Raw genomic sequence first — 27820 nt, forward strand, 5'->3', positions numbered from 1 at the left:
TTGCAATGCAAAGGCTAGGCCGGGCGTCAAGACACATCACAGCCTGTATAACCCATAACACCTCCAAATTTGATAGTGACCTCTATTATCATTTTGAGCGATGGTATGTTTAAAAAAATAAAAAGCACAAACCCGTACAAGAACTGTGACACAATTTCAAAAGAATAGCTGACCATGCACATCATAGATGTGTAATTAGTACAACAGATTGTAATACATTCACAAGAAGTAACTCCTAAAGAAACAAAGATAACTGCATGATATGTTTAAAAATATTATTGAAAGATGTCTCACAAAATGTGAAGAAATTCTGATCATATATAAAGGCTGTTATTGGTACTGAAGTTAGTCACCAGACACTCTTGGACAAGACAGGAGCTGAATTTGATAGTAGTAATGCAAAAGCAGAAATGTTGAACACCATTTTGAAATGTTCATGTATAAATTGAAATTCAGGAGAGTTGCCTCAACTCTCATACCACTGCAAAGGAAGTAAAATAGATATTTGTGTCATTGGTATTGAGAAACAGCTGAAATTCCTCAAATTGAACAAATCTAAAATTGAACCCTATCAGATTCTGTACTGAATTTGTGCCTGAGTTAGTCCCTCTATTAACAATAATATACTGTAGATGCTTTGAACGAAAAACTGTGCAATATTTTTGACACCCATTCATTATAGAATCCTAGAAAATATTCTGACCTTAGGTGTAATGATGTACCTCAAACAGGATGACCTCCTCCATGCCACCCAGCATGGATTCTGGAAATGCAGATCATGTGAAACCCAACCCACATGTTTGTCATATGAAATCCTGAAAGCCATGGATCAAAGCAATAATGTAAATGCAGCATTTCTTGTTTTCTGAAAATCATTTGACTCAGTACCACACCTATGCATATTATCAAAAGTACCATAGTACGGGGTATTCAGCAAATTTAGTGACTGGACTGAGGGTTACTTAGCAGCAAATCATTGACAAATGTAGAACTAATTTCGGGCATACACCAGGGAAGTGTGCAGGGAACCATTCTGTTTCTGTCATATATTAATGACCTAGCAGACAACTTCAGAATTTTTGTGGATGACGCTGTTATCTATAATGAATTTCTGAAAAAGAAAAAAGAAAAAAAACTGCACAAATATTCAGTCATGTCTTCATAAAACTTCAAAGTGTTGCCAAAAATTGCAAGCTTTATATGAAAGTTTTCTGGGTATGTTACTGTGTCATACCATAAATAGCTATCACTGACGAAACCAATATTTTGGGCATGGTAACAGTGGCTTTCTTCTGGGTCTATGACAGTTTCATAAGTGACAGGTATTTACAATATGACATGGTATCATACCCAGAAAACTTTAATTTTAACTAACTGTGGCCGTGAAGGCCTACGTATTTGTATTACCAACTCGCTTTAAATTTTCAGAACTCAATAATGTGTACTTGACATAATAGAAAAACATAATATCCTGTGAGTACAATATCAGTGAGTCACAATTGGAATTGTTCAACTCGTACAAATATGTGTGTGTAAGAATTTGTAGGAATATAAAAATGACCACATAGTCTCAGCTGCAGATAAATCAGGTGGCATACTTGGATCTGCTGGTAAAATACTTGGGGATAATAGTACAATGCAATCAGTTTACAAAGGGGATTGCTTACAAAATACTCATGCAACCGATCCTAGAATATTGCTCAAGTGCATGGACGTACAAAATTAAAGACTAGTGTCCTTAACATTGGTTTGCTTAAACATATTATGCCTTCGAATATAATAAATTTCCTTGAGGAAGAAAAGCTTTTGTTCACAAATCAGCACAAATTTAAGAAGCATCACTCATGCAATACTCAGCTTGCCCTTTTCTCACTTGACACCCTGTGAACGTGAGATTAAGAGCAGCAGACTGCTATCATATTCCTTGATTTCTGGAAAGTGCTTGACACTGCTCGATACTGCAGACTGTTTAGAAGGTCTGGGCTCATGGAACAGGTTCTTAGGTATGTAAGTTGTGTGAATAATTTTTCAATAATAGAACTCAGTACACTGTCCTGGACAGTGATGTTTGTTAGTGACAAGGACATTGTCAGCACAGTACCAGAGCAGTACTTGTACCCTATGACCACCAGTAAAATTTCTCGTGGATCTTCATAAGGCACAGATCGAGGAGCTACCAGTCACATTGAAATGAATTGTGCCTCCAGAGGAAAACCCATTATCGCTACACTACCATCTCACAATATGAAGTTATGTGCTGACCTTGCCGGGCTCCAAGTACTGGTATGATTACTAACAGAAAATACAAATGCTATGGGATACATCCATATCTAGTAAAATGTGGGACTTTAGGGAATATTGTACACATTATGACAAAGGAGATTCTGCTAGTAACACTGGATAGGAAACATGATGTGTTGATGGCAGTGGAAGAGCAGTGATGGTGCCAGAGGAGCAGTTTACAGTATGTCCCTCCATGGCACTCCAGACTCTCATGGAGAGATGTGAGCTAGCACTGTTTCTTTGGGTAACAATTGCAGGAGGATGCCCATGGGGCTTTTTCACAATATATCCATATTTTCAGAAAATAGGAACACAGTGGTGTACTCAGTGTATGACCCAATTGTAGCTATCACCACGTGCTACAAGCAAGTACATTCATGGGAGCAGAATGTTTGGAGTTATGAAAGAGTGGAATTGTGCTAAATGAAACACAATGTGACTTCTTGCGACCAGCTTCCAGTGAGAGACTACAGCTTGAATTTGCCATGTCGTCTGTTGCATCTATCCAATAATACCTTCAAAAGAATGCCTGTTTAATACCTGAGACAGCACCATACTTATTTCTCTTGAGAAGCTAACGGTCAGAATTGATGCATTAGTGCAGAAGAGGTGTTCCAGCATATTCAACAACACCACAGTGGGTACCAGCACTAGTTCATGGCAATGGAAATCTCATCCTTCAGAACTGCCTTAATAATGGTCATTGTCCAGGTGATATATGTCCATTGTTGGTGGAGAGCAGTTTTCCCACCCTTAGTCCCAGTCCATTGTCTACCATCCCAATGGATTGGAAACAGGATTGAACAGTGTAAATATACAAGTCGCCATACGCTGTTTTGTAGAATGTGCTGGGAAGAACAGAGAGTGTAAAATACAAATGTGAGATAGACGGCGCAATGGGGGCATGGAAAAAAAATGTAGACACAGCAATACCTTGTTTCAGTTGTTCACAGTTTCAGCAGCAGTCTGAAATTCAGATGATCAGTTTCTCCCAAGGGGTGGGAAAGTGTTGTCATCAACCACAGCAAGACTTCAGTCCAGCTAAGTGCCGTGGGGCCTCCAGTTGTGAAATCTTGCACTGGATGCTTAAGTAATACTGCCATGGTATTCTGCAATGCAGAAGTCTACCTGTAGGAGTGTGCTGAGTTACAAGGCTGGACTTCCGCAGCTGTCTACATGACAGGAAGCGAGCTCCTGCCACAACACACGTGGACCCAGCGAATGTAAATGCACTTCACTCAGCCATTAGCAGGACTCATTCTCAGACTTCCAACAGTGCTGTGGCAGTCTCTGTGCCAGCTGTCTGTCCAGTTTGTGGCTGAACCATCCTCACTGAGCAGCCACATCAGCTGGGCGAACTGCTGGCCTACAGGCCACCAGCTAGTCCTAACGGTTTGGGGTTTTGAACTGGTACCACTTGGCGGAGGCCACTCCCTGGATTTCATTGCCTGACACTCTGACCAACTCCAAGGATCCTGGTTTCAGCACAGGTCATTTGCTCACCCTGTCGATTGCCTGGAGCTGCCTGCTGTATATGTGAGGCCAGCTGTGAACTTGCAGACCACCGAGTTGACTCCAGCCTTGCATTGGCAAGGCTGTGCAGACTGCTAGTTGTTCTTGCTGAGGTGGTACACAACCATTCCAGTGTCCACATCCACTGCCAGGTTCTTGAATGCAGACATGGATCTGAGAGCATAGAAGCTGTGCTTAATGAAGCATGTTGTTACTGAGTCAGCATTCATGACTCTGCACTTGCCATTGTACTGGAAGATCCCCCACCCACGGATTCCACACCCACCAATTGAAGTGGCTATCCAGGGTAGTACTGGTATCTGTGTTTGACTCTCTGTTATGCACAACTCTTGTAACTTGCAATAATTCTCAGAAATATACATTTGCAAGCATCCAAAAATTCTCAAAATTACCTTTGTGGAAAGCAACAACTTTGGGTTAAGATTATAAGTGTATTTTATTGTTCTTTGAACTTCAGGCACATCTTATTAGTGTTATGTTTTCTCTTTGCCTTTAAGTTTCACATTTCCTTGTTTACCCGTGTTCTTTTCAACTAGTGTTTTCCTAACTGTCTAAAATAAAACATTTAAATTCCACAAGACTGCCAAATTATATATGAGGGAAATGACACAGATCCTGAAAACTGTATTCATCAAGGCACAGTTTTCAGGATTACCCCAGTATTTAACGACAGCTTTACTGTGCATCCAGAGAACCGTACACCCTTGTTTATATAGTGTCACTGGCTTTATGTAAGGCATAAAAAAGCAAAACATTACTATCTGATTGTCTCAGGTAGTGACATAAGCACACCACCAGTTGCACAAGACAAGAACACAACACTAGTAACGCCTGTCCCTGTTACAGAAGTCAACAATTCACCTGTGACAATGTACAACAGTTGTGAGGTGGCAGTCAAATTGAGTTAATGTCTGTTGATGACAGCTACTGAGAGCAGCCAAGATTCAGACACCACAGGCAGCAGCACTGTCAAGTAATGACGCCACTGGCCAGGATCCCTTGCCGTGGACATTAGATACACAGTGCGACTCTGAAAACATAAAAGTAAACTTACAGAAAGCAGTTATGTTGTCCCACACTGTCCACGATGTGCCATTAGTGTTGGACACTAGCATCCAGGCTATCGGTGCAGTTCTCCACCAATGTGTTGAAAACTGTTGGGAGCCCTTGGGTTTTTACTCCCACAAGCTCATGGAAGCTCAGGCCAAATGGAGTACATACTGCCAAGAGCTGTTAGCCATATACAAAGCTGTGTGATATTTCTGCCCTTAAAAATGGGGAGCATATGATAGCAAACTCAAGGATGTCTGTTCTCAATAACAATCTCATCAGCTAGAATTCATCAACTATTTTAAGACAGGCATAAGGTATATAAATAGGGCAAGAAATGTGGTAGCTGACCTGCTTTGAGAATTAGGGCCATCTTGTGTATCATTCATTACAGGTGTTTTCAGCATGGTGCAAGCTATGTATAGGCAGCTGCAAGAATGTTCACCGAACAGTTCAACTGCTCTGTGAATTAAGTATGTGCAGTTATTAGGTTCAGACAACCTTTTTTGGTGTGATGTTCCTAGGCCCACCCCCAGTCCTTTTAGTTCCTGAAATGCTACACAAAACTGTTTTTAATAGTATCCTTAACCTCGTCCACCCTAGTGGAAAAGCAGGCATCAACCTATTGATGGAGAGATTTGTGTGGTCTAGTGTAAAGAAAGACTATGCTCAGTGGGCAAGAATGAGCATAGCATGGCAGCAGTGTAGAGTGGGCAGACATGTAGGCAAGGCAGTGGAGAATTCCCAGAGACAACAAGGCATTTCTCCCACATTCAGACAGATATCATAAGCAGCTACTGCAGTCAGAAGGACATTACTATATATTGGTTGACCGATGATACACTCGGTGGGCAGAGGCTATTCCAATCAGTAACATCTCGGCAGAGACAAAAGCAGTGATCTTTTTAATGACCTTAATATCCCTATTTGGCTGGCCAGACCATGTCACAATGGATCAGGAATGGCAATTTGAGTCCCAAGCTGCCCAAGTTATGCAGTTTTCAGCACCACCATACAACCAGCTACTGCCCAGCAAGCACTGGGGCGGTAGAATGCTGCACAAAACACTGACAGCTGAACTTATGTGTCAAGAACACAGTTGGACTTCCTTGCTGCCACTGGTTTTAGTGTGCCTCTGCACAACATGTAAGACAGATGTTGGGGCATTGACAGAAGAGATGGTTTATGGAGAAATGTTATGCCTACTGTCAACCCAATAACTACCTGATGAGATAGAACTGCCTTCTGCAGCACATCAAAGTCCAAATATCCAAACAGTGGAAGCAGAAAGGCTTTGTACACTAAGATCTTAACAATCGCCGTCACATAATGTGAAGAACTGATGCAGAGTGCCCATCATTATAACCACCATTCTCCGGGCTGTTCAAAGTTTTAAAGCATGATGAGCATGCATTGTAGATAATGTGGAAGAAAAACCACTGACAGTACCACTCAGACAAGTAAAACTGAGGACACCATGACAGTGACTTCAAGTCAGACAGCACCAATGTCATGACCCTCATTGCAAAAAGCAAGGCTGCAAAAAACACAAGAGGCGCTGGCGGTCAACGCTGGAGCAGGCTGACAAGTGTGTTACAAGTACCTGCGCATTACAGGAGCTCTGCTGTACCGAGGGAGGAGGGGGAGGGGGGGGGGGGGCTATGTGGTAAGCAGTGACTATGAATTAAGATTCAAAGTGTATTTCGTTGTTCTTTGGACTACAGGCACATCTTATTGTTGTTATATTTTTTCTTTGTCTTCAAATTTAACAGTTCCTTGTTTACTTGTGTTCTTGTCAAGTTGTGTTTCTAAACCAAATATTGCTGACTCATTGGATCAGTACTATTGAGTAATGGATGATTACTACACCTTTTTCCATGTAAATACATGAGGACTTCAGGGAGCAGTTATTTTTGTATAAGGATACTGTTGCTAAAAGTTACTAAAAATCACAAATTAAGTTTATGATTGTAAATGTTGTACAAGTTTTTGCAAATGTTCAAAAATTTCCAGTATGTCACATTATACATGAATTTTGACACAATCAATAAAAGCTTATGTGAAAACAACTTGATCAGTTAAATATTAGAATCTATATATTTGAATCAGATCTATCTGGCACACATCATCATGGAGATGATGAAGAAACTGATCTGGCAGATACCTGAAATAGGCACAAACTATCCCGAGGAAAGCTACTTATGAAGTTTTACAAACCAGCATTGAGTAATGAATCTATGAGTATACTGCAATCTCCTATGCACTGATCCTGCAAGGATTATGTAGATTAGATTAGATTAATCACAGTACACACACAGAGGCATTTAAGCAATAATTTAACACACCTACCATTTGTAAGCGGAATGGGAAAAAGCCCAAATAACATTTACAATGGGAAGTACTTTCCCCCCTCCCCAAATGCTTTTTTTTACAGTGGTTTGCAGAGTATGGATGTAGACATAAATTCTGTAATAGCAGAATGAGGTAATCAGAAGTGCTCCTAAATGATATTTTTTGGGAATTCTCAATCTATGCAACAGTGACATTGTCTGAGGTAAACACAAACCCTTGACCTGGGGTTCTGGGTGTTTTCTTTAAACTCTCCCCATTTCCTCACTAGTCCTTTTCCTTCACCTCTGTTGCTTCTCCTTCCATCCTTCTGCTGAAGAAGGAGTGAGTGGTTCTGAAAGCTTGCAAATATAAATACCTTTATATGTGTGTTGTTCTGCCATGGCTCGGTGAGTAGATTTTTTGTCTGTCCATTATAATTACAGATTTTGAAATGATAAGTTGCTTCCTTATGCAAACCTGAGAGGTGAAGTATTTGGTATTGGTAGAAAGAGATGTGAATCAAGAGGCATAACAGGAAAAGGTGATTTACATAAAAAAATCTTTGAGTATTGTGTGTGTGAACTAACACAATGGAAAGTTCAGGATGGAATGCAACAATATTATGAGAAGGAAAGTTTCTACTCACCACATAATATAGTGGAGATGCTGAGTCGCAGGTAGACACAACAAAACGCAACTCTCTCTCTCTCTCTCTCTCTCTCTCTCTCTCTCTCTCTCTCTCTCTCTCTCTCTCACACACACACACACACACACACACACACACACACACATATGCATGCACGACTGTAGTCTCAGACAACTGAAACCACACTGTGCATATGTCTGTCAACTGTTGACAAAGGCCTTAATTGCCAAAAGATATAATTGTGAGAGTCTTTTTGTTGTGCTTATCTGTGGCTCAGCATCTCCACTATATGGTGAGTAGCAACTTTCCTTCTCATAATATTGTTAAAAAAGGGTACTATTACCATATGTATTATACATGTTGCTAAAAAATAATTTTTCTTTGTTTTTAGAAAAAGTAGAAGTCAATCTGTATGTATAATTTTGCTAGGTGATTTCAATGTAAATTTTGAAACTGCATACACTAAAAAGGAGTCAACTGATGAACTTTCTAGTGCACTAAGACAGTTTTTCCAGATTGTGTATTTGTCATAGAAGCATTTCATAATAGTTGTAGAATAAATGACAACTATGTCACAAGAACAATAATTAGTGAAAGCAACAATAATACTTTCAATTGCATACTACTAACAATTTGGAAAAAAAGTCCAAAAATAATGTTAAAAGTGTTTAACTCATTGTTGTGTGATTATGTATATAATGATTTGATGTTACAGTCCTAACTAAGAAACTTAAAGTTAAGGTTAAGTCAAATAAATGGATAACAAGGGGCATAAGGAACTCATCAAAACTCTTAGAAAGCTTAATGCAGCAACAAAACAGAACACTTTATTGAAACTACAAGTAAACAGCTACAAGAAGTTACATAAAAAGTCACAGTACCTGCAAAAAGTGAACAAATGACACAACTGTCAAACAAGAAAGTAAAATGAATTCAATGTGGTGTGTTGACTGTAGGCACATTTGAATTATTACATTGAGGATCTTTGGCTTGTGGTGGTGGCACCACCAGGCCGCAGCAGAAGTGATATCAAGAGGGTATAGCGAGAGGGCAGTATGTTGTGAGCTGGGAAGCAGTGTGATTCTGCAAGCTCTTGTGATGTGTATCTGTGTTAGCCAAAGCACCTACACGAAGTGTGTTTTGGTTGTGCTTGGCCCTGCATACGGTCCCACGACTTAATAGGTGAGCAATATTGATATCAGAGCCAGCACTGTCAGTCAGGATTGATTGAAGTGGAATTAACTACAACACTATGGTGGATTAAATCTATACAGCTAAACTTACAAGAGGAGAATTGTTTCCTTCTGGAGCCACAGCAGTATAAGGAACATTAAAGTGCTTGACTTAGCTAAATTTTACTCAAGTGCTGTTTTTCACAGTTTGCTATTTCAGTAACTGTGTTTGAACTTACTGAATTCTATCATTTGGTTAAACAGGTTATTAATACAGAACTCATGAGAAATACTTCCATTTTGACATTGGTAGATATGTACCTAGTTAGACATTGGAGCTTGTACTTACGAACACATTGTCACTGTGTGTAGTTGATATTTATGTACAAGCCACCAAGTCTAATAAGTCATTAACTAACATAAGTTTAACTTAGCATTTGGTATTGTTACTGTTTTGAGTATTTTGATTTCTTTTATCAGGTTGCCAAGCTATTTCAGAAGATAAGAGGAACTCTATACATCAGTAACTAGATGGGGTATAATTTTGAATTATTTAGTTCTCTGGGTTGTTAAAATTTTAATTCCCATGTGTGAGTTGGTACATAGCCATTATACGTAATGATAATTCTGAGGAAATTGTTGGAAACTTTCCTGTTGTAATTTGAAGAGTAATTTTGAGTGTCACTGGTTTATTATAGTTACCGCTGTCGCATGCTCAGACAGAATATAATAGGCACAGATTCAAACTGGTTCGATAGCATTTGAAATCATTTTTAATGAAGGTTAACACTTATTTTTTAGGTGACCATAGTTATTGTCTTATGTAATCTGTTATAATGGCCATATGAAATGCTACATTGAAGCCTGAATCCTACGGATGCACTCCATCTATATAATTTTCAGCATCATTTGTTGTACTCTCATTGTTGTTGTATAAATGCTATACTGCTTTTGATGTGCTTGAGATTATTTTATTAACTGTCAAATTGTGGCTGATGCTTAAAATCATTTTACCACTTTTAAAACAAGTTTATCGTTTCATTCTTAAAATAATTTACTGAGAAGTTGTATTGTTTTTTTTATTGGTAAATTTTGAACTGATCTTTGGCCAGATACACTTTATAGGTATTGCTCATAGTGCAGTCTACAAAACAGACATTCACATAGTACTACACAATAACTACACTCTTAAGACAAAAAATAGTGCACCATGAAGGAATTACCCAAATGGGATGGAAACTGGTAGATGTGATGTATGTGTACAGATAAATAAAATTATTACAATTTCAAAAAAATTCAATGATTTATTCAAGAGAAGGAACTTTACAAATGGAGCAAGTCAAAAATTTGTTGTTCCATCTTCGGCCCTTACGCAAGCAGTTATTTGGCTCGCACTGATTGATGGCGTTGTTGGATGTCCTCTTGAGGGGTATTGTAGCAGATTCTGTCCAACTGGTGCATTAATTTGTCAACATCCTGAGATGGTTGGAGGGCCCTACCTGTAATGCTCCAAATGTTCTCAACTGGAGAGAAACCCAGTGTCTTTGCTGGCTAAGATAGGATTTGGCAAGTGCGAAGACAAGCAGTAGAAACTCTTGCCAATACAGGATGGCTTGCCATGAAGGATGGCTTGCCATGAAGGGCAACAAAATGAGATGCAGAGTATTATTGAGGTACTGCTGTTCTGCAATGGTGCCTAATATGAAATGAAATGGCAGCCCAGACTGCCACTCTTGGTTCTCAGGCAGCAAGGTGGGCAATTGTCAGACTGGCATCCCACAACTGTCTAGTGCACCTCCAGACACATTTTCATACTGGAATCTCATTAACAGGAGTAGAATTGTCTTCAGGATGTGTCCTGCTTGGAATTGTGCCCTGATTGTCTGGAGGCACCCCAGGCAGCAATGGAATACTCACCTGATTGTTGCCCGCCATATGGCCCTACAACCAGGAGTGAGGGTCTCGGCTGCAATTTCTTTTCACAGCTGAACACCTTTGGTTGTCATCTGTGGCACCCTTAAAGCATAAAAGTACACCAACAATATTCTACGTCCCATTTTGTTGCCCTTCATGGCAAGATATCCTGGGCTTACGTTTCAGTAAGATGATACCTGTCCACACACAACGAGGGTTTCTACTGCTTGCTTTGTGCTTTCCAAAAACTCTGCCATGTCGAGCAACTGAGAATGTTGTGAGCATTATATGTAGGAACCCTGTTACATGATAATGGGGCAGGGTATAGCCTGGCTATCTGGAGCTTCACCTGTTGCAGCATGTATGGCAGTTCTGCTTCTATAGACACCAATTGTTGACTGTGTTGGGGGGGGATAATGGAAGATGCACTGTTTCCCCATAAACTATTTCGATAGTTGAAGCTCCAGTGTCCAGCTTAATTGCTGTACGCAGCCTTAACCAGACTAATAGTTGAGCAGCTGCCCAATAACTATTGTGGCATATAAGTGCTGCCTTCAATGCTTTATGCCTCGTTTCCACTGTTCCACTGCTTGAGTGATGGTGGCTTGTTGTATGGTGATGCTGGAACCCTAATTTGGAAAGCCCAAGGAACAACATTGACTCAGATTGTTGCCCTTGGAACGTGGTGCCAAGAACAGAACATTCAAAACAAGAAATCCATGTATGCGTGAAGGCCCTTGCTGTCATTTCCACTGATATATTGACTATAGGAGTTGCTTCTGCCCAATCTATGTACCTGTCCACTGCTGTAAACAAATAGCAATATCCTTCCAATGGTGTCAGAAGGCCCATGAGGTCTGTATGCATGTGAGAGAATTGTCTTGTTGTCTCTGGAAAGTCTCCCACTACTGGTTGGTGCACGTGTCTGCTAACTTTGCGTCTCTGAAAGTCCGAACACACCCTTCCCCACATGCGGCAATTTTTCTCCACATCTATAAAATCATTCAACTGGATAGATAAAAAAATCTACTCACCAAGCAGCAGCAGAACACACACATAAAAGACTGTTGTGATTGGCAAGCTTTCGGAGCTAGTGGCTCTTTTTCAGGCAGAAGGGTTGAAGGGGAAGGAAGACGGGCAAAGGAAAAAGGACTAGAGAGGTATAGAAAAAGGGGTAGATTTTGGGAAAATCACCCATAACTGTGGGTCAGGGGAGACTTACCATACAGGATGAGAAAGAAAGACTTGCATTGGACAAGATTTGAAACCTGAGAGGTTAAAGGTGGAAGACAGGGTAATATGCAAGACAGAGATTACTATTAAAACATCATGCAGGAGTTAATAATCATGAGAAGCAAAGTGCATTGTATGTAACAGAGGTGGGAGGGAGTGGTGAAAAATAGACAGGAAAGACAATGAAAGACGTAGAAAACTTAAACGGAGCGAAGCAAGGAGTATTTGCAGTGAAGAAAAGCTGATACGGAAGAAATTAACATAAAGTAAGGCCAGGTGGCTGGCGGGAACCAAGGACATGTTGTAGTGCTAGTTCCCACCTGCAGCATTCTGAGAAACTAGTGCCTGGGGAAAGAGCCCGGATGGTGCGTGTGGTGAAACAGGTCACAAATGTCATATGGTAGAGCATGATCTGCAACAGGATATTGCAAGTTTCCAGTGTATACTCTCTGCCTATGCCCATTCATCCTCATTGATAATTTGGTGTTAGTCATGCCGATGTAGAAGGCTGAACAGTGTTCACATAATAGCTGGTATATGATATGTTGTTTCACAGGTAGCTCTCCCTGTGATAGTATTTGTTTTGCCAGTTACAGGGCTATGATAGCCACAGAGGGTGCTTAGGGCAAGTCTTGCAGCGGGGATGGTCACAGGTGTAGGAGCCATAGGGTAGGGAGATAGGTGCAGAAGGAGCATAGGGTCTGACAAGAATATTGAGGAGATTGGAAGGGTGGCAGAAATCTGTTCTAGCTGTGGGGGGCAAAATTTCAGACAGGATGGATCTCATTTCAGGGCATGATTTTAGGAAGTCATGGCCCTATCAAAGTATCTGATTGACACATTCCATACCAGGATAGTACTGAGTCACCAATGGTATGCTCTGAGGTTGTTTTGTGGAGGGATCAGCAGTACCAGGATTGGATGTGATGGCCCAGGAAATCTGCTTTTTAACTAGGCCAGTGGGATATTGAATGCAGTGAAGGCTGAGGTGTGAATGGTGGTGTATTGCTGTAAAGAGACTGCATCCGAATAAATACATTTACCTCAGATGCCAAGGCTGTATGGGAGGGAATATTTGATATGGAAAGGATGGCAGCTGCCAAAATGTAAGTACTGTTGTTTGTTGGTAGGTTTAATGTGTGTTAGCTGGCCTTTGGTGATGACGCGATCAACATCAAGGAAAGTGGCATGGGATTTGGAAGTTTAATTGGGAAAAGGTATTCAGAGGTTCCAGGAATTTTAGCAGGTGATCCTCACCATGAGTCCATGAGTCATCAACGTATCTAAACCAAACCACAGGCTTGAAGACTTATGGATCCCAGGAAAGCCCCTTACAAGCGACCCATGGCATAGGAAGGAGGCATCCTAGTTCCCATGTTGTACCCCTGATCTGTTTGTATGTCTGCCCCTCAAAGGTGAAGTAGTTGTTGGTAAGTATAAAGTTGATTAAGGTGAGAAGGAAGGATGTCATAGGTTTGGAATCAGGTGGTCACTGACTGAGGAAATTTTCAGTAATAGACAGACTATGTACATGGGGGGATGTTGGTATAGAGGGAGGTGGCATCAATGGTGACAAGCAAGGTTTGTGGTAGGAGTAGGACGGGCACAGATTTCAGACGATCTAGGAAATGATTGCTATCTTTGATGTAGGAGGAGAGTTTTTGTACTAAGGGTTGCAGGTGTTGATCAACTAAGGCAGATATACATTCAGTGGGTGCTTTGAAGCCAGCAGCTATAGGACGACCAGGATGACTGAGTTTGTGGATCTTAAGAAGAAGATAAAGGGTGTGGGTGTGTGGCTTGGGTGGGGTGAGAAGTTCTATGGATTGAGGTGTTAGTCTTTGTGTTGGGCCTGATGTTTCAAGGAGGGACTGCAGGTCAGTTTGAATCACAGGGATGGGATCTTGATGGCAGACACTGTATGTAGAGGTGTCAGACAGCTGGCGTAGACCTTCACTAACATACTCCTTTTGGTCAAGTACTACAGTGGGATATCCTTTGTCTGCTGGGAGGATAATGATGGAGTCATCAGTGTTTAGGAAATGTAGCGCCAGGAGCTCCACAGAGGACAGGTTAGGGTCATGTTGTAGGAATCTGAGGAAGGGTTGTGAGGCAATGCTTGATGTGAGGAATTCTTGTAAGTCTTCTGAGGGATGATTTTGAGGTAATGGTGGTTGATCAAGTTGGGATCATGGTCTGAACTGTTGAAGGCAGGGTTGAATGTCAGATTTGCTATTGGATTGGTTTTGGGGTTGGGTTGACTATTGGAATGGTTTTGGGGTTGGGTTGAAAAGTGATATTTTCAATGGATATTACTTGTGGAGGACAGGAGGTCCTTCACCAAAGCAGCATGATCGATTGCAGGTTTATGGCTGAAAGTGAGGCCCTTAGATAATACAGATAATTCAGGAGAGGAGAGTGCTTTATATTGTAGGTTAAGGACACTGTACTGTTTTGACTAGTTCTTGGGATTATGGGTTATTCTTGGTCTGGGAGGCAGTGGTGAATTCTGTGGGATATTAAGGAGGTTGGCTAAGCTTGGTTTGTAGTAGAGAAGTGGTGATTGATGGGGAGGCTCTTTAGGGAGCTGCAGAGAGACAGGAAGGGAAATACCACTGTTCAGGTAGTGTAGGAGAAGGTGGGATAGCTTTTTAAGGTGAAGTCTGGCATGTTGTTTCAGTTTGAAGTTGGCTTGGCAAATGATACCATTCAAGAAAACATGAGGGGCAGATAACTGCAGGATTATGTAGAAAGAGAGAAGTCTGGTAGAGTGGAAATTTGATGATGAGGCATATAGGTCACAGATTAGAGAGATTGCTGTATTTGAAACTGTAAAAGAGCCTGGTGAAGGATATGACTGCTTTCAATGTTAGGCCTTTTGGAGTAACTCCAAGGGACAAGCAGGTTTCAAGAAACAGAATGTGGGACCTTAGTTTTGATAGTGCAAAGGCATGTTGTCGAAGGGAAGGGATGTAATATGAGATGGGATTCATCACGGCAAGAGAGGACAGTTTGGAGAGTTAAAAATTGTGAGAGTGGCACAAAATAAATAAGTAGAGGATGGAAAATATAGAAGAAAAGCTATGAAAAAAGTACCATACAGTAAGTCTACCGTGGTTCTGGGTTATTTTCCCAGGATCTTCCCCTTTTCCTAGACCTCTTCAATCATTTTCCTTCACCCTTCTTCCTTCCCCTTCAACCCTTCTGCCTGAATAAGGAGACACTGACTCTGAAAGCTTGCCATTCACAACAGTCTTTTATTTGTGTGTTCTGCGGACTTGGTGAGTAGATTTTTTATCTATCCAGTTAAATAATTTTATCAGTAACTGATTGTTTTCTTTGTATCTAGCCATACAAATTTCTCCCTCATCAGCCGAACAGTGGTGTTTGCACTGGGACGTTCAAGGTTGTGGATGCTGTCAAAAACTGATTTTCTCACAGATCGAGTCACAAGCAGTCTAGGCTGGATCTTTGACACATTGCACCAAATTAAGTCTTTCTGATTAGCAATCACACTTGGGTTGCTTTGTAACGACTGTTGTAGCTGTTTTTCTGTGGCTTGTTCCACTCTCAGTTGGTCATGTTTTATCATGTCAGAAATTGCAGTGATCCTTGAGAATAAGTCTGCCACTACGTGCCTCTGAGTCTTTAATGCGCCTTGTATTAGCAGTAAATTTTCTGATAAATTCCATTTGGTGGAATTGCTGAGGAGAAGACCCCTCATTCACTCCACAGAAAGCAAACATCATTGGCTTACAATCATAGTAGATCATAAATGGCCAAGGTTTCACATACACCGAGAATTGTCACATGGCTTCATACATGGCCAGTAATTCCCAGTCATATGCATCCCACTTAATGTGTGCCTGTGATAGCGTTCAGGAGAAAAACCCTAACGGATTCCAGCTGTCCTCCATGTCTTGATGGAGTGCTGCAGCAGTAGCCAGCTGGCTTGGCATCTATGCCAATCGCCAATGCTGCAATATGAACTGGGCAAGACACCAGTACTGCCACTTGTAAACTAGCTCTTACCTTTTCAAAAGCCTGCTGTATGTTTGGTGTCCATGGTACAGGCTGCTTGCCCAGTGTGTAGGTACCTGCAAATGCCTCTGTCAGTGGCACCTGCATCTCTGCTGCCCCCAGCAGGTGGCATCTATAAAATTGGCAGTCCTGAGAAATCTTCATAACTGCTGATAATTTCTCAGCTTAGGAATGTTCTGTAAAGCTTCCACCTCTCCTTGAAGTGACAGATTCCAGCTGCTGACAGCATGCATTCGAGAAAATTCCCTTGACTCTGGCAAAGAACACACTCTGCTTTGTTCATCACTGGCCCAGATTTCATTATCCTGTCAAATACTGCTTTAAGGTGCTCATTGTTTAACTCCACTGAATGTGAAAATATCAAAATATCATCCAGACATACAAAGTAGAAATCCAGCCCCCACAGTGCTTCATCTACCAATCTTTTAGAGCTCTGGGCTGCATTATTCAGTCAAAATGGTGTGTGAATATGTTCAGATGGACCAAAAGGTGTTTTCACAGCTGTCTTAGGGATGTCCTCTTCAGCTACCAGAATATGGTTGTCTGCCTTCATACAATCTATCATGCTGAAGACTGTACCCACTAAAATGTTCATAAACCCTCACAAGTTAGTTGGGGGATAACAGCCAGGTACTGATAGTGCATTCAGAGTCAATAATACCCACAGGGCTTCTACACACTGTCTCCCTTCCTAAAGAGGTGCACTGATGATGCCCATGGGACATCCAATCTTCTTACAAATGCCTGCCTGAAACATTTTGCCAAATTCTGATTTTGCCTCTACAAACCAGGCAGGACTAGTCTTCTCAGTCACTGGGAGACTGATTGGTCTGCAGTAGTCTTGATGTGGTGAACTGTGGGGTGCAGTATCTGCTGTCCTGTTTCAAGTTTAACTTTAAGTAGATAAAGCAACTGCATTGCTCATACTTTAGCATATTGTGTCTGTTATCATCTCACTGCTCCAGCAAACTCGTTCTGCGCTCAGCTATAATCCCAGTCCACGGTAGTGAATGAAATCTGTGTCTAGAATCAGTTTGTGCACATCAGCCAGCACAAATCACCATCTAAAAACCTTGCTGAAACCCATGTCTACTGTTGCCTTCTGTTCACTGTAAGTCACAATAGGCAAGTTGTTGGCAGAAGTTGGTGGAGTGCTGCACGTACCACCTCTTCCTGATTCAGATTGCGCTGTGCAACACTCAACCCTGAGTCGACCATGTAATATAAATTTGACTTTCTGTTGACACAAACATGTGTCACAACAATGTGAGCACAGAAAGATTCTCTCTCATAACTGAGCCAATCTCGAGTGTCACATCCCGGCTTCCCTGCTGTCTCGTATCACTCCACCGTCGCTGTCTGTGGACATAATGTCCGTTCCTTCATATCAACTCTGACGCACTTGTGAAGCTACAGTGACTCCTGCATCTACTGCAAGGCACTAGGGCCACTTGGGTATGCGTATGGGATTGTGCATCTCATAGCCCACACACCAAATCTTTTTTGGTACCGACATACTCTATAATCTCGTCCCTGTGGCCTTTCCTTCTATTTGTTGGTTGGATGTCTCTTTATTTTACTGCCCCACACATTGTCTCATTTGTTCAATTGCAGCACTGATAATTATTTTTGCAGTGCTGTAGCTGTAGACTACGGAGCTGCTCGTCGGCAGACCACTTTGGCTCCTGTGGTGTAGCCACAGCTTCTGCTGTTTTGCAGTTGTTGGCTACCTGTGTTACTGCTGAGGTGCTTGCTTGCCCCACTGCTGAGTGCACTTTGTCAGTGACTGAGAGAACAGAAATAATGTTGTCTTTCCCTCAAGTGACTGCTGCTGTTTCCAGTGCTTGAGCCATACATGCCGAAGCACCTCACGTGACACTGCTGCCTCCTCCGCAGTACTCTGCAGGAGCCACCAGAATTTGGAAGCCATCCTGTCACCAATACTTTTGAACTGTAGGACCTGCTTCATCTGTTTATCTAAGGTTTCGTTCATGCACTGAACCACCATGTATCTCAAATGTTGATATCGATCTCGTGCATGAGGCCTCAAAACAAAGTCTGATACTGCCTCCACTGCTTGACCGTCTGGGCTATAAACTACTACTGCAAACTTTGTATAGTTGTTTGTGGTGATGTTCTGTGTGAACACTAGTTCGAACATTGTAAACCAAGGTACAGGTGTCTCTGGCAACAACTTCAGCACTTGTGTTTTCATTATTCACTTGATGAACGTTCAGTTCAATTGTCTGTTGCCTATACTGCTTCTTTATGCAGCTGTCTGTGTCTACACGATGTAGCTTGCACCTGCAGGTTATTAATCTGTTTCTCAAGCTCCTCTTGCAAGCATCAAAGTTGGTATTCCACCCGGTCTTGACCATCGTCATAATGCAAAGTCACCATCTCATTCTGTGCCATGCTTGAATTTTCTGTTTTCTTTTGCACTTTTGAGGTCACTATTTTATAGGTATTGCACATAATGTAGTCTACAAAACAAAAACTCACAGTATACTATCCGATAGCTATTTATTTTATTGACTACAATAACAAATTATGACTCGACAACCAATAAATGGAGAACTAGTTCAAGAATGTGCTTGCAAAGAATAAACAACTAAACACCACTCTGCTGGTAAGCTGAAGAATAATTAAGTCTCTTCACTTGCTGTCTGTAACTGCTGCTTCCCACAACTTCACTTTAAAAAATTATTCCAGTTTATCAAATGTATCTTTGAAATGCCATTCTACACATTATTCACCCAGACCTCACTCTACATAATCCAGTGGCATACTGGAAATAATAATGTGGGCAGAAATAAAATAAGACACAATAAATTTATCATAAAGAGTCAAGGAAGAACAACTGTAGAACATGTTCAGATTGCTTACAAATATAATGAAGAGCAAAAAATATTGCACAACACTTAATTAAAGACCATTGTAATCAAAATTATTATGTGCAAGTTCCCAGAAATGAAAATATCATGCTTCCATATCCAGCGACTATAAGAGAAGTAAGAAATGTAATCAGTAAACTAAAAAGTAAAACATCCTGTCATCCAAGTGGCGTCTCATATAAAGTCATTTCAGAGAACTCAATTACAAGCACATGCAGGCTACCAGTTCTTAAAATGCAATGTCATGACACAAAGGTCAGGCACAAACATGTGTTGGCTGCCGGTTCTTAATAGTATTCCACCATCATCTGTAAGATTACACTCATTGCTGAACATGTGGAGAAGAGTGTGTGTGTGTGTGTGTGTGTGTGTGTGTGTGTGTGTGTGTGTGTGTGTGTGCCAATTCAATCAGAAATTTCATTATCAGAACCCCAGTGACTGAGGTTCTAATGTCACTTCATACACCTGTCCTAATACCTTTTAGGTAAGACCAAATTCCAGCACTCAACTTGTACCCTAAAATATCTAAATTTGGACAAAGTGAAGAAGGCATAGCTGAGTTGATTGTATTTAGCTTTCTGATGTTGTAGTTTTGTTGATAGTATTTCAGACTTCTTCTTTTTCTTCTTCTTGTGTAAGCTTGTAAAAATAGGTTCTGGAGCAGGTTGATGTTTGTCTTTAAATAAGTAATCTTGACCGTGATATCATTTCCTACCAGAAGTCTTAATTTGATATTCTGATACGTTTTCACAACTGATTACGGTATTCACATATATCAGTGATGACAACAGTTTGTGAAGCGACACTCAACACATGTCCTCTTCCTAGAATCCCTGACAACTGACTCCATCATCTACATTGATACAGCAAAGACCGCATTACGGTATTCACATATATCAGTGATGACAACAGTTTGTGAAGCGACACTCAACACATGTCCTCTTCCTAGAATCCCTGACAACTGACTCCATCATCTACATTGATACATCAAAGACCGCATAAAATCTCCAGATTCATGCTGGAGATGTTATTCTGGTTTCTGTTTATACAGTTTTGACACAAGTTAATACCATTACAAAACATAGAAAAATGTGGAACATACAGGTCAAGAATAATGCTTAGGATAACTAATGGTAATTATTTGTGGAAACATGATGTTTATATTCTGTTGACAATAGTATACCGGCACTTAATTTGATTTGGATGTCTTTACCACTCTGATTGCCATACAAGTGTTTTGCAGTTTTGTGTTTTTGTATGAACATGTATCTGTTTTATGTTCCCTATTAGGACTTACAAATAATAAAAGTAATTTTGGTGTGAACAGTTTTGTGAACCAACTATACTTTTGAATTCAAAATTACAATGCAATTTTTTTATTTCATATTTGGCTATTTTCTATTGGGGATAGAACTGACAAATCTTAAGTATTTCAGTCTCTCTGTCTCCCAAGTGTTCAGATGAGATATAAAGTTCCAAACGGAAATTTAATTAATAATTCAACATTATTGCACTTTTCGCAAGTTTCATCTTTTGATTGATTATTGAAATTAACATGGCTATTTCTATGATTTTAGCACACAGTGGTTTGTTTACATGTAAAATGCATTTTGTGTGTTTCAAAATTTTTGTTTTCTTGATAAGTGCGTAGTTTCAAATTTGGTTGTAAGCCTACAGTGAAGATAAAAATCTGTACTATATTTCATGTCTATAGAACTTATAGGGTGTCTGCAGATGTTATTTGTTGAAATATTGTATGAACAGTTTGTAAAGGTGAACTAGAAAGTTTTACTGAATCTGCTGATATCATGTCCATAATGTTATAAGGTGTAGAAAACAATCATGGCGATAGCAGTCAGCTTCGAGGACATTAATTTCAACATGTAAGATGCCTGGAACAATCAATGGTAGGAGCAAAATTCCTTGAAGCATCATCAGCTATTTAAAATACCCTAGAAGTGACTAACAGGTTGCATCTACCCCAATGAGTATAATGACTTTTCTGGAGACTAGAAATCTACTCTGTAGGAATCAGCATGGGTTTCGAAAGAGATGGTCGTGTGAAACCCAGCTCGCGCTATTCGTCCACGAGACTCAGAGGGCCATAGACACGGGTTCACAGGTAGATGCTGTATTTCTTGACTTCCGCAAGGCATTTGACACGGTTCCCCACAGTCGTTTAATGAACAAAGTAAGAGCATACGGGCTATCAGACCAATTGTGTGATTGGATTGAGGAGTTCCTAGATAACAGATCACAGCATGTCATTCTCAATGGAGAGAAGTCTTCCGAAGTAAGAGTGATTTCAGGTGTGCTGCAGGGGAGTGTCATAGGACCGTTGCTAGTCACAATATACATAAATGACCTGGTGGATGACGTCGGAGGTTCACTGAGGCTTTTTGCGGATGATGCTGTGGTGTATCGAGAGGTTGCAGCGATGAAAGATTGTACTGAAATGCAGGAGGATCTGCGGCGGATTAACGCATGGTGCAGGGAATGGCAATTGAATCTCAATGTAGACAAGTGTAATGTGCTGCGAATACATAGAAAGATAGATCTCTTATCATTTAGCTACGAAATAGCAGATCAGCAACTGGAAGCAGTTAATTCCATAAATTATCTGGGAGTACGCATTCGGAGTGATTTAAAATGGAATGATCATATTAAGTTGATCGTCGGTAAAGCAGATGTCAGACTGAGATTCATTGGAAGAATCCTAAGGAAATGCAATCCGAAAACAAAGGAAGTAGGTTACAGTACGGTTGTTCGCCCACTGCTTGAATACTGCTCAACAGTGTGGGATCCGTACCAGATAGGGTTGATAGAAGAGATAGAGAAGATCCAACGGAGAGCAGCGCGCTTCATTACAGGATCATTTAGTAATCGCGAAAGCGTTACGGAGATGATAGATAAACTGCAGTGGAAGACTCTGCAGGAGAGACGCTCAGTAGCTCGGTACGGGCTTTTGTTAAAGTTTCGAGAACATACCTTCACCGAAGAGTCAAGCAGTATATTGCTCCCTCCTACGTATATCTTGCGAAGAGACCATGAGGATAAAATCAGAGAGATTAGAGCCCACACAGAAGCATACCGACAATCCTTCTTTCCATGATTTGTCTGCAGAAGCTCCAGACTGGTTTACTGGTTTTCAAATCTGGACTTAGAGCTATGAGTTTATTATGAACTAGAGATTGTATGCATGTGTGTCGAAAAGTTTATATTTTTCGTGAATAGTTATCTAGTATTTCTCCTGTCATCCTATGATAAATAAATAAAGCTCAAAGAAATAATTTGTGAGCAAAGGTAAGAACTTACTGAACAGTATAGGCAGTGAATCATTGACATACTCATATAGAAGACTGGAAAGTATGGGTTTTCCTCTCTCTCTCTCTCTCTCTCTCTCTCTCTCTCTCTCTCTCTCTCTCTCTCTCTCTCTCTCCCTCTCTCTGGAAATTTTCTCCATGTGCCTGTCAATGAAACTGCACTTCTACCATTAAGTGAGATTATCTTTGCTTCAAAATTATTGAGTCTCTTCCACAGCTTTCTATTACCATATTTAAAGTTCACAGAGAACGGCTGTCAGTCCTGGAGTTTACGCAATAAACCTAAAACAATCAATAGTAGGGACACTTCTCAGAAAGGATGGTACACAAGACACACAAAACTATAGATGACCCCCACTGTTATCTAGATTCCTTTAAAATACTAATGCATGACATTTGATGTACCTTTTTGTGTAAAAATAAAAAAAGAATTGGATGATTTTGAGGAGAATAAATCTTCTGAAAGAGCTATCTTTGGCTTCTTGAGACAAGTTGTGAATGCTGTAGATCAGTGTTGATGTACTACAGATTAAGTTAGTATGATTTGCTTGTCTTTTGTTAATGATACCCTGACGCATTCCATGTCTCATCAGGTTCTCCTCTTTGATGGGACTTATGGAACACAATAAATGAATGAATCCAGCAAAGCAACTGACGACTTCATCCAAACACCCCCTTTCCCTGTCCTTTTCTTGGATCATAGCATTAATATCCCAATCCACTTTCTACTGCAACAGCCAAAATCTCCTTTTCTCATGTTCACAATCATACATAATAATACTGATAATCTGCTCTCTAGAAACATCAACTTCATAAAAGCTGCATCCACACCATTCTAAACCTTATACCATTATTTTACAAGAAATTCATTAATATTAATAATCTTTTATTGTACCCTAAACTCATCATTTTACTTATTTTAATTGAGTAAATTTATTTTTCATTTCAAATTAAGTTGGGCTGAAGAACAGCAATATGGGCTCAACAGTCTGTTCCCAATTTGGGGATTAGATTATTAATGAAGATTTAAAAAACTTACTTGTAACAGTAATCAGCTGCATGTGCAAAGAAACCAGTGAGTGCACCATGTGTCGGTGGGCAAGCACAGAAGCGCACATCACGGCAGAGATTGTAGCGACCCGTGAGGCACAGTGTGCACTGCCGGCACGGCACTCCAGGCTCCAGTGCCACCCGATCACCTGCCAACAGAAGCATGCACTGCTATAGATCTGTGCCCACACATGTGTCTTTTGGCTGTGCCAAATGGGTCAAACTCACAATGTGCAGGCAGTGTGGGGAGAGTTGCGATATGTACTGGCCACTTCAGACCAGTAATCATTTTATCAAAGGCTGTGGTTTCTGTGTGATGTGTACAAAATCATGTGCTGATTTAGAATTCTAGATTCACAGACTTTTCTGTTCACATAATTTCTGTGTAATCTTCCACTGATGTATTAATACCCTTATGTAGTGTGACATATTGTGAAATTTTGAACATTTGTGAGTGTAAACTTGTACTGTTATTATTAATTGTACGCTAACATAATTGTGCTCTTTCAAAATTCTTAAGAACAGTAGGTCTGTCGTTGTTAAAAACAATGACACTGTAATTTCATTGTACATGAGAAACAGGTTATTTTGAGAATTTTTGTACGCTAACATAATTGTGCTCTTTCAAAATTCTTAAGAACAGTAGGTCTGTCGTTGTTAAAAACAATGACACTGTAATTTCATTGTACATGAGGAACAGGTTATTTTGAGAATTTTTGGATGCTTACAAAACTAGATATTCGTGAGTTACCAGTACAGATGTTTTAGATACATAATTAATTTCGTAGCAAATTAGTGTTCGTGGTTCACAGATCTGCCAAAGAATACATCACCCCTGAAATTCATTGTACATCAGCAACAAATAAACGTACGTTCCTGAGAATTTTTCCTTTGCATAATCTGTGACTAATAATGTAGTAAATCAGTGTTTCTGATATAGTTAGTGTAGCAGATTTTCTAACTAAGATATTGTGTTACATCTAGTTTTCCCTCAAAGAGGGCAAGAGATTGCTAACAACTATAACCATGGACCTTGCTAACAACTATAACCACGGACCTTGCCGTTGGTGGGGAGGCTTGCATGCCTCAGTGATACAGATAGCCATACCGTAGGTGCAACCACATTGGAGGAGTATCTGTTAAGAGGCCAGACAAATGTGTGGTTCCTGAAGAGGGGCAGCAGCCTTTTCAATAGTTGCAGGGGCAACAGTCTGGATGATTGAATGATCGTGTAACACTAACCAAAATGGACTTGGTGTGCTGGTACTGGGAATGGCTGAAAGCAAGGGGAAACTACAGGCATAATTTTTCACGGGGGCATGCAAATTTAAGCAGAAATCATGATGGCATCCTCTTGGGTAAAATATTCCGGAGGTAAAATAGTCCCCCATTCAGATATCCAGGCGGGGACTACTCAAGAGAGTGTCGTTATCAGGAGAAAGAAAACTGGTGTTCTACAGATCGGAGTGTGGAATGTCAGATCCTTTAATCAGGCAGGTAAGTTAGAAAATTTAGAAAGGGAAATGGATAGTTTAAAGTTAGATATAGTGGGGATTAGTGATGTTCGGTGGCAGGAGGGACAAAGACTTCTGGTCAGGTGAATACAGGGTTATAAATACAAAATCAAATAGGGGTAATGTGGGAGTAGATTTAATAATGAATAGGAAAATAGGAATGCAAGTAAGCTACTACAAACAGCATAGTGAACGCATTATTGTGGCCAAGATAGATACAAAGCCCATGCCTACCACAGTGGTACAAGTTTATATGCCAACTAGCTCTGCAGATGATGAAGAGATTGATGAAATGTATGATGAGCTAAAAGAAATTATTCAGATAGTGGAGGGAGACGAAAATTTAATAGTTATGGGTGACAGAAATTCAATAGTAGGAAAAGGGAGAGAAGGAAATGTAGTAGGTGAATATGGATTGGGGGGAAGAAATGAAAGAGGAAGCCACCTGGTAAAATTTTGCACAGAGCATAACTTAATCATAGCTAACACTTAGTTCAAGAACCATAAAAGAAGGTTGTATACATGGAAGATGCCTGGCGATACTGGAAGGTGTCAGATAGATTATATAATGGTAAGGCAGAGATGTAGGAACCAGGTTTTAAATTGTAAGACATTTCCAGGGGCAGATGTGGACTCTGACCACAATATATTGGTTATGAACTGTGGATTAAACCTGAAGAAACTGCAAAAATGTAGTAAATTGAGGAGATAGGACCTGGATAAACTGAAAGAACCAGAGGTTGTAGTGAGCTTCAGGGAGAGCACTAGTGAACAATTGCCAAGAATGGGGGAAAGAAATACAGTAGAAGAAGAATGGGTAGCTTTGAGAGACGAACTAGTGAAGATAGCAGAGGATCAAGTAGGTAAAAAGATGAGGGCTAATAGAAATCCTTGGGTAACAAAAGAGAGATTGAATTTAATTGATAAAAGGAAAAAATATAAAAATGCAGTAAATGAATCAGGCAAAAAGGACTACAAATGTCTCAAAAATGAGATCGACAGGAAGTGCAAAATGGCCAAGCATGGATGGCTGGAGGACAAATGTAAGGATGTAGAGGCACATATCACTAGGGTTAAGATATATACTGCATCCAGGAAAATTAGAGAGACCTTTGGAGAAAAGAGAACTACTTGTATGAACATCAAGGGCTCAGATGGAAACCCAGTTCTAAGCAAAGAAGGGAAAGCAGAAAGGTGGAAGGAGTATATAGCAGTTTTATACAAGGGCGATGTTCTTGATGACAATATTATAGAAATGGAAGATAATGTAGATGAAGATGAAGTAGGAGATATGATACTACGTGAAGAGTTTGACAGAGCACTGAAAGACCTAAGTCAAAACAAGGCCCCGGGTGTAGACAACATTCCATTAGAACTACTTACAGCCTTGGGAGAGTCAGGTCTAACAAAACTCTACCATCTAGTGAGTAAGATGTATGACACAGGCGAAATACCCTCAGACTTCAAGAAGAATATAATAATTCCAATCCCAAAGAAAGCAGATGTTGACAGTAGTGAAAATTACCGAACTATCAGTTTAATAAGCCACTGCTGCAAAATACTAACATAAATTCTTTACAGATGAATGGAAAAACTGGTGGAAATACACCTCGAGGAAGATCAGTTTGGATTCCATAGAAATGTTGGAACACATGAGGCAATATTGACCCTTCAACTTATCTTAGAAAATAGATTAAGGAAAGGCAAACCAACATTTCTAGCATTTACAGACTTAGAGAAATCTTTTGACAATGTTGACTGTGTTAGAGAAATCTTTTGACAATGTTGACTGGAACACACTCTTTCAAATTCTGAAGGTGGCAGGGGTCAAATAGAGGGAGCGAAAGGCTATTTACAACTTGTACGGAAACCAGATGGCAGTTATAAGATTCGAGGAGCATGAAATAGAAGCGGTGGTTGGGAAGGGAGTGAGACAGGGTTGTAGCCTATCCCCAATGTTATTCAATCTCTATATTGAGCTAGCAGTAGAGGAAACAAACGAAAAATTTGGAGTACGAATTACAATCCATGGAGAAGAAATTAAAACTTTGAGGTTCGCCGATGACATTGTAATTCTGTCAGAGACAGCAAAGAACCTGGACGAGCAGTTGAGCGGAATGGACAGTGTCTTGAAAGGAGGATATAAGATGAACATCAACAAAAGCAAAACGTGGATAATGGAATGTAGTCGAATTAAATCAGGTGATGCTGAGGGTATTAGATTAGAAAATGAGATGCTTAAAGTAGTAAATGAGTTTTGCTATTTGGGGAGCAAAATAACTGATGATGGTCGAAGTAGAGAGGATATTAAATGTAGACTGGCAATGGCAAGGAAAGCATTTCTGAAGAAGAGAAATTTGTTAACATCAAGTATAGATTTAAGTGTCAGGAAGTCGTTTCTGATAGTATTTGTGTGGAGTGTAGCCATGTATGGAAGTGAAACTTGGACAATAAATAGTTTAGACAAGAAGAGAATAGAAGCTTTCGAAATGTGGTGCTACAGAGGAATGCTGAAGATTAGATGGGTAGATCACATAACTATTGAGGAGGTATTGAATAGAATTGGGTAGAAAAGGAGGTGGTGGCACAACTTGACAAGAAGATGGGAGCGGTTGGTAGGACATGTTCTGAGGCATCATGGGATCACAAATTTAGCATTGGAGGGCAGCATGGAGGGTAAAAATCATAGAGGGAGACCAAGAGATGAATACACTAAGCAGATTCAGAAGGATGTAGGTTGTAGTAGGTACTTGGAGATGAAGAATCTTGCACAGGATAGAGTAGCATGGAGAGCTGCATCAAACCAGTCTCTGGACTATAGACCACAACAACTATA

At 40.4% G+C, this 27820-nt stretch overlaps 1 protein-coding gene across 2 annotated transcripts in view; it reads right to left on the minus strand.

The window, feature by feature from the left end:
* The window catches only part of LOC126365946 (sorbitol dehydrogenase-like), a 110279-nt gene that overhangs the window by 40517 nt on the left and 41942 nt on the right, over window positions 1–27820 (minus strand). For both annotated transcript variants that reach the window (XM_050008730.1, XM_050008731.1), the window contains one exon: window positions 23460–23619. In XM_050008730.1, coding sequence (XP_049864687.1) covers window positions 23460–23619 — 160 coding nt within the window. The remainder of the gene's footprint in view (window positions 1–23459; window positions 23620–27820) is intronic.

Source organism: Schistocerca gregaria, chromosome 4 (assembly GCF_023897955.1).
Source record: "Schistocerca gregaria isolate iqSchGreg1 chromosome 4, iqSchGreg1.2, whole genome shotgun sequence".
NCBI classification, from domain to species: domain Eukaryota; kingdom Metazoa; phylum Arthropoda; class Insecta; order Orthoptera; family Acrididae; genus Schistocerca; species Schistocerca gregaria.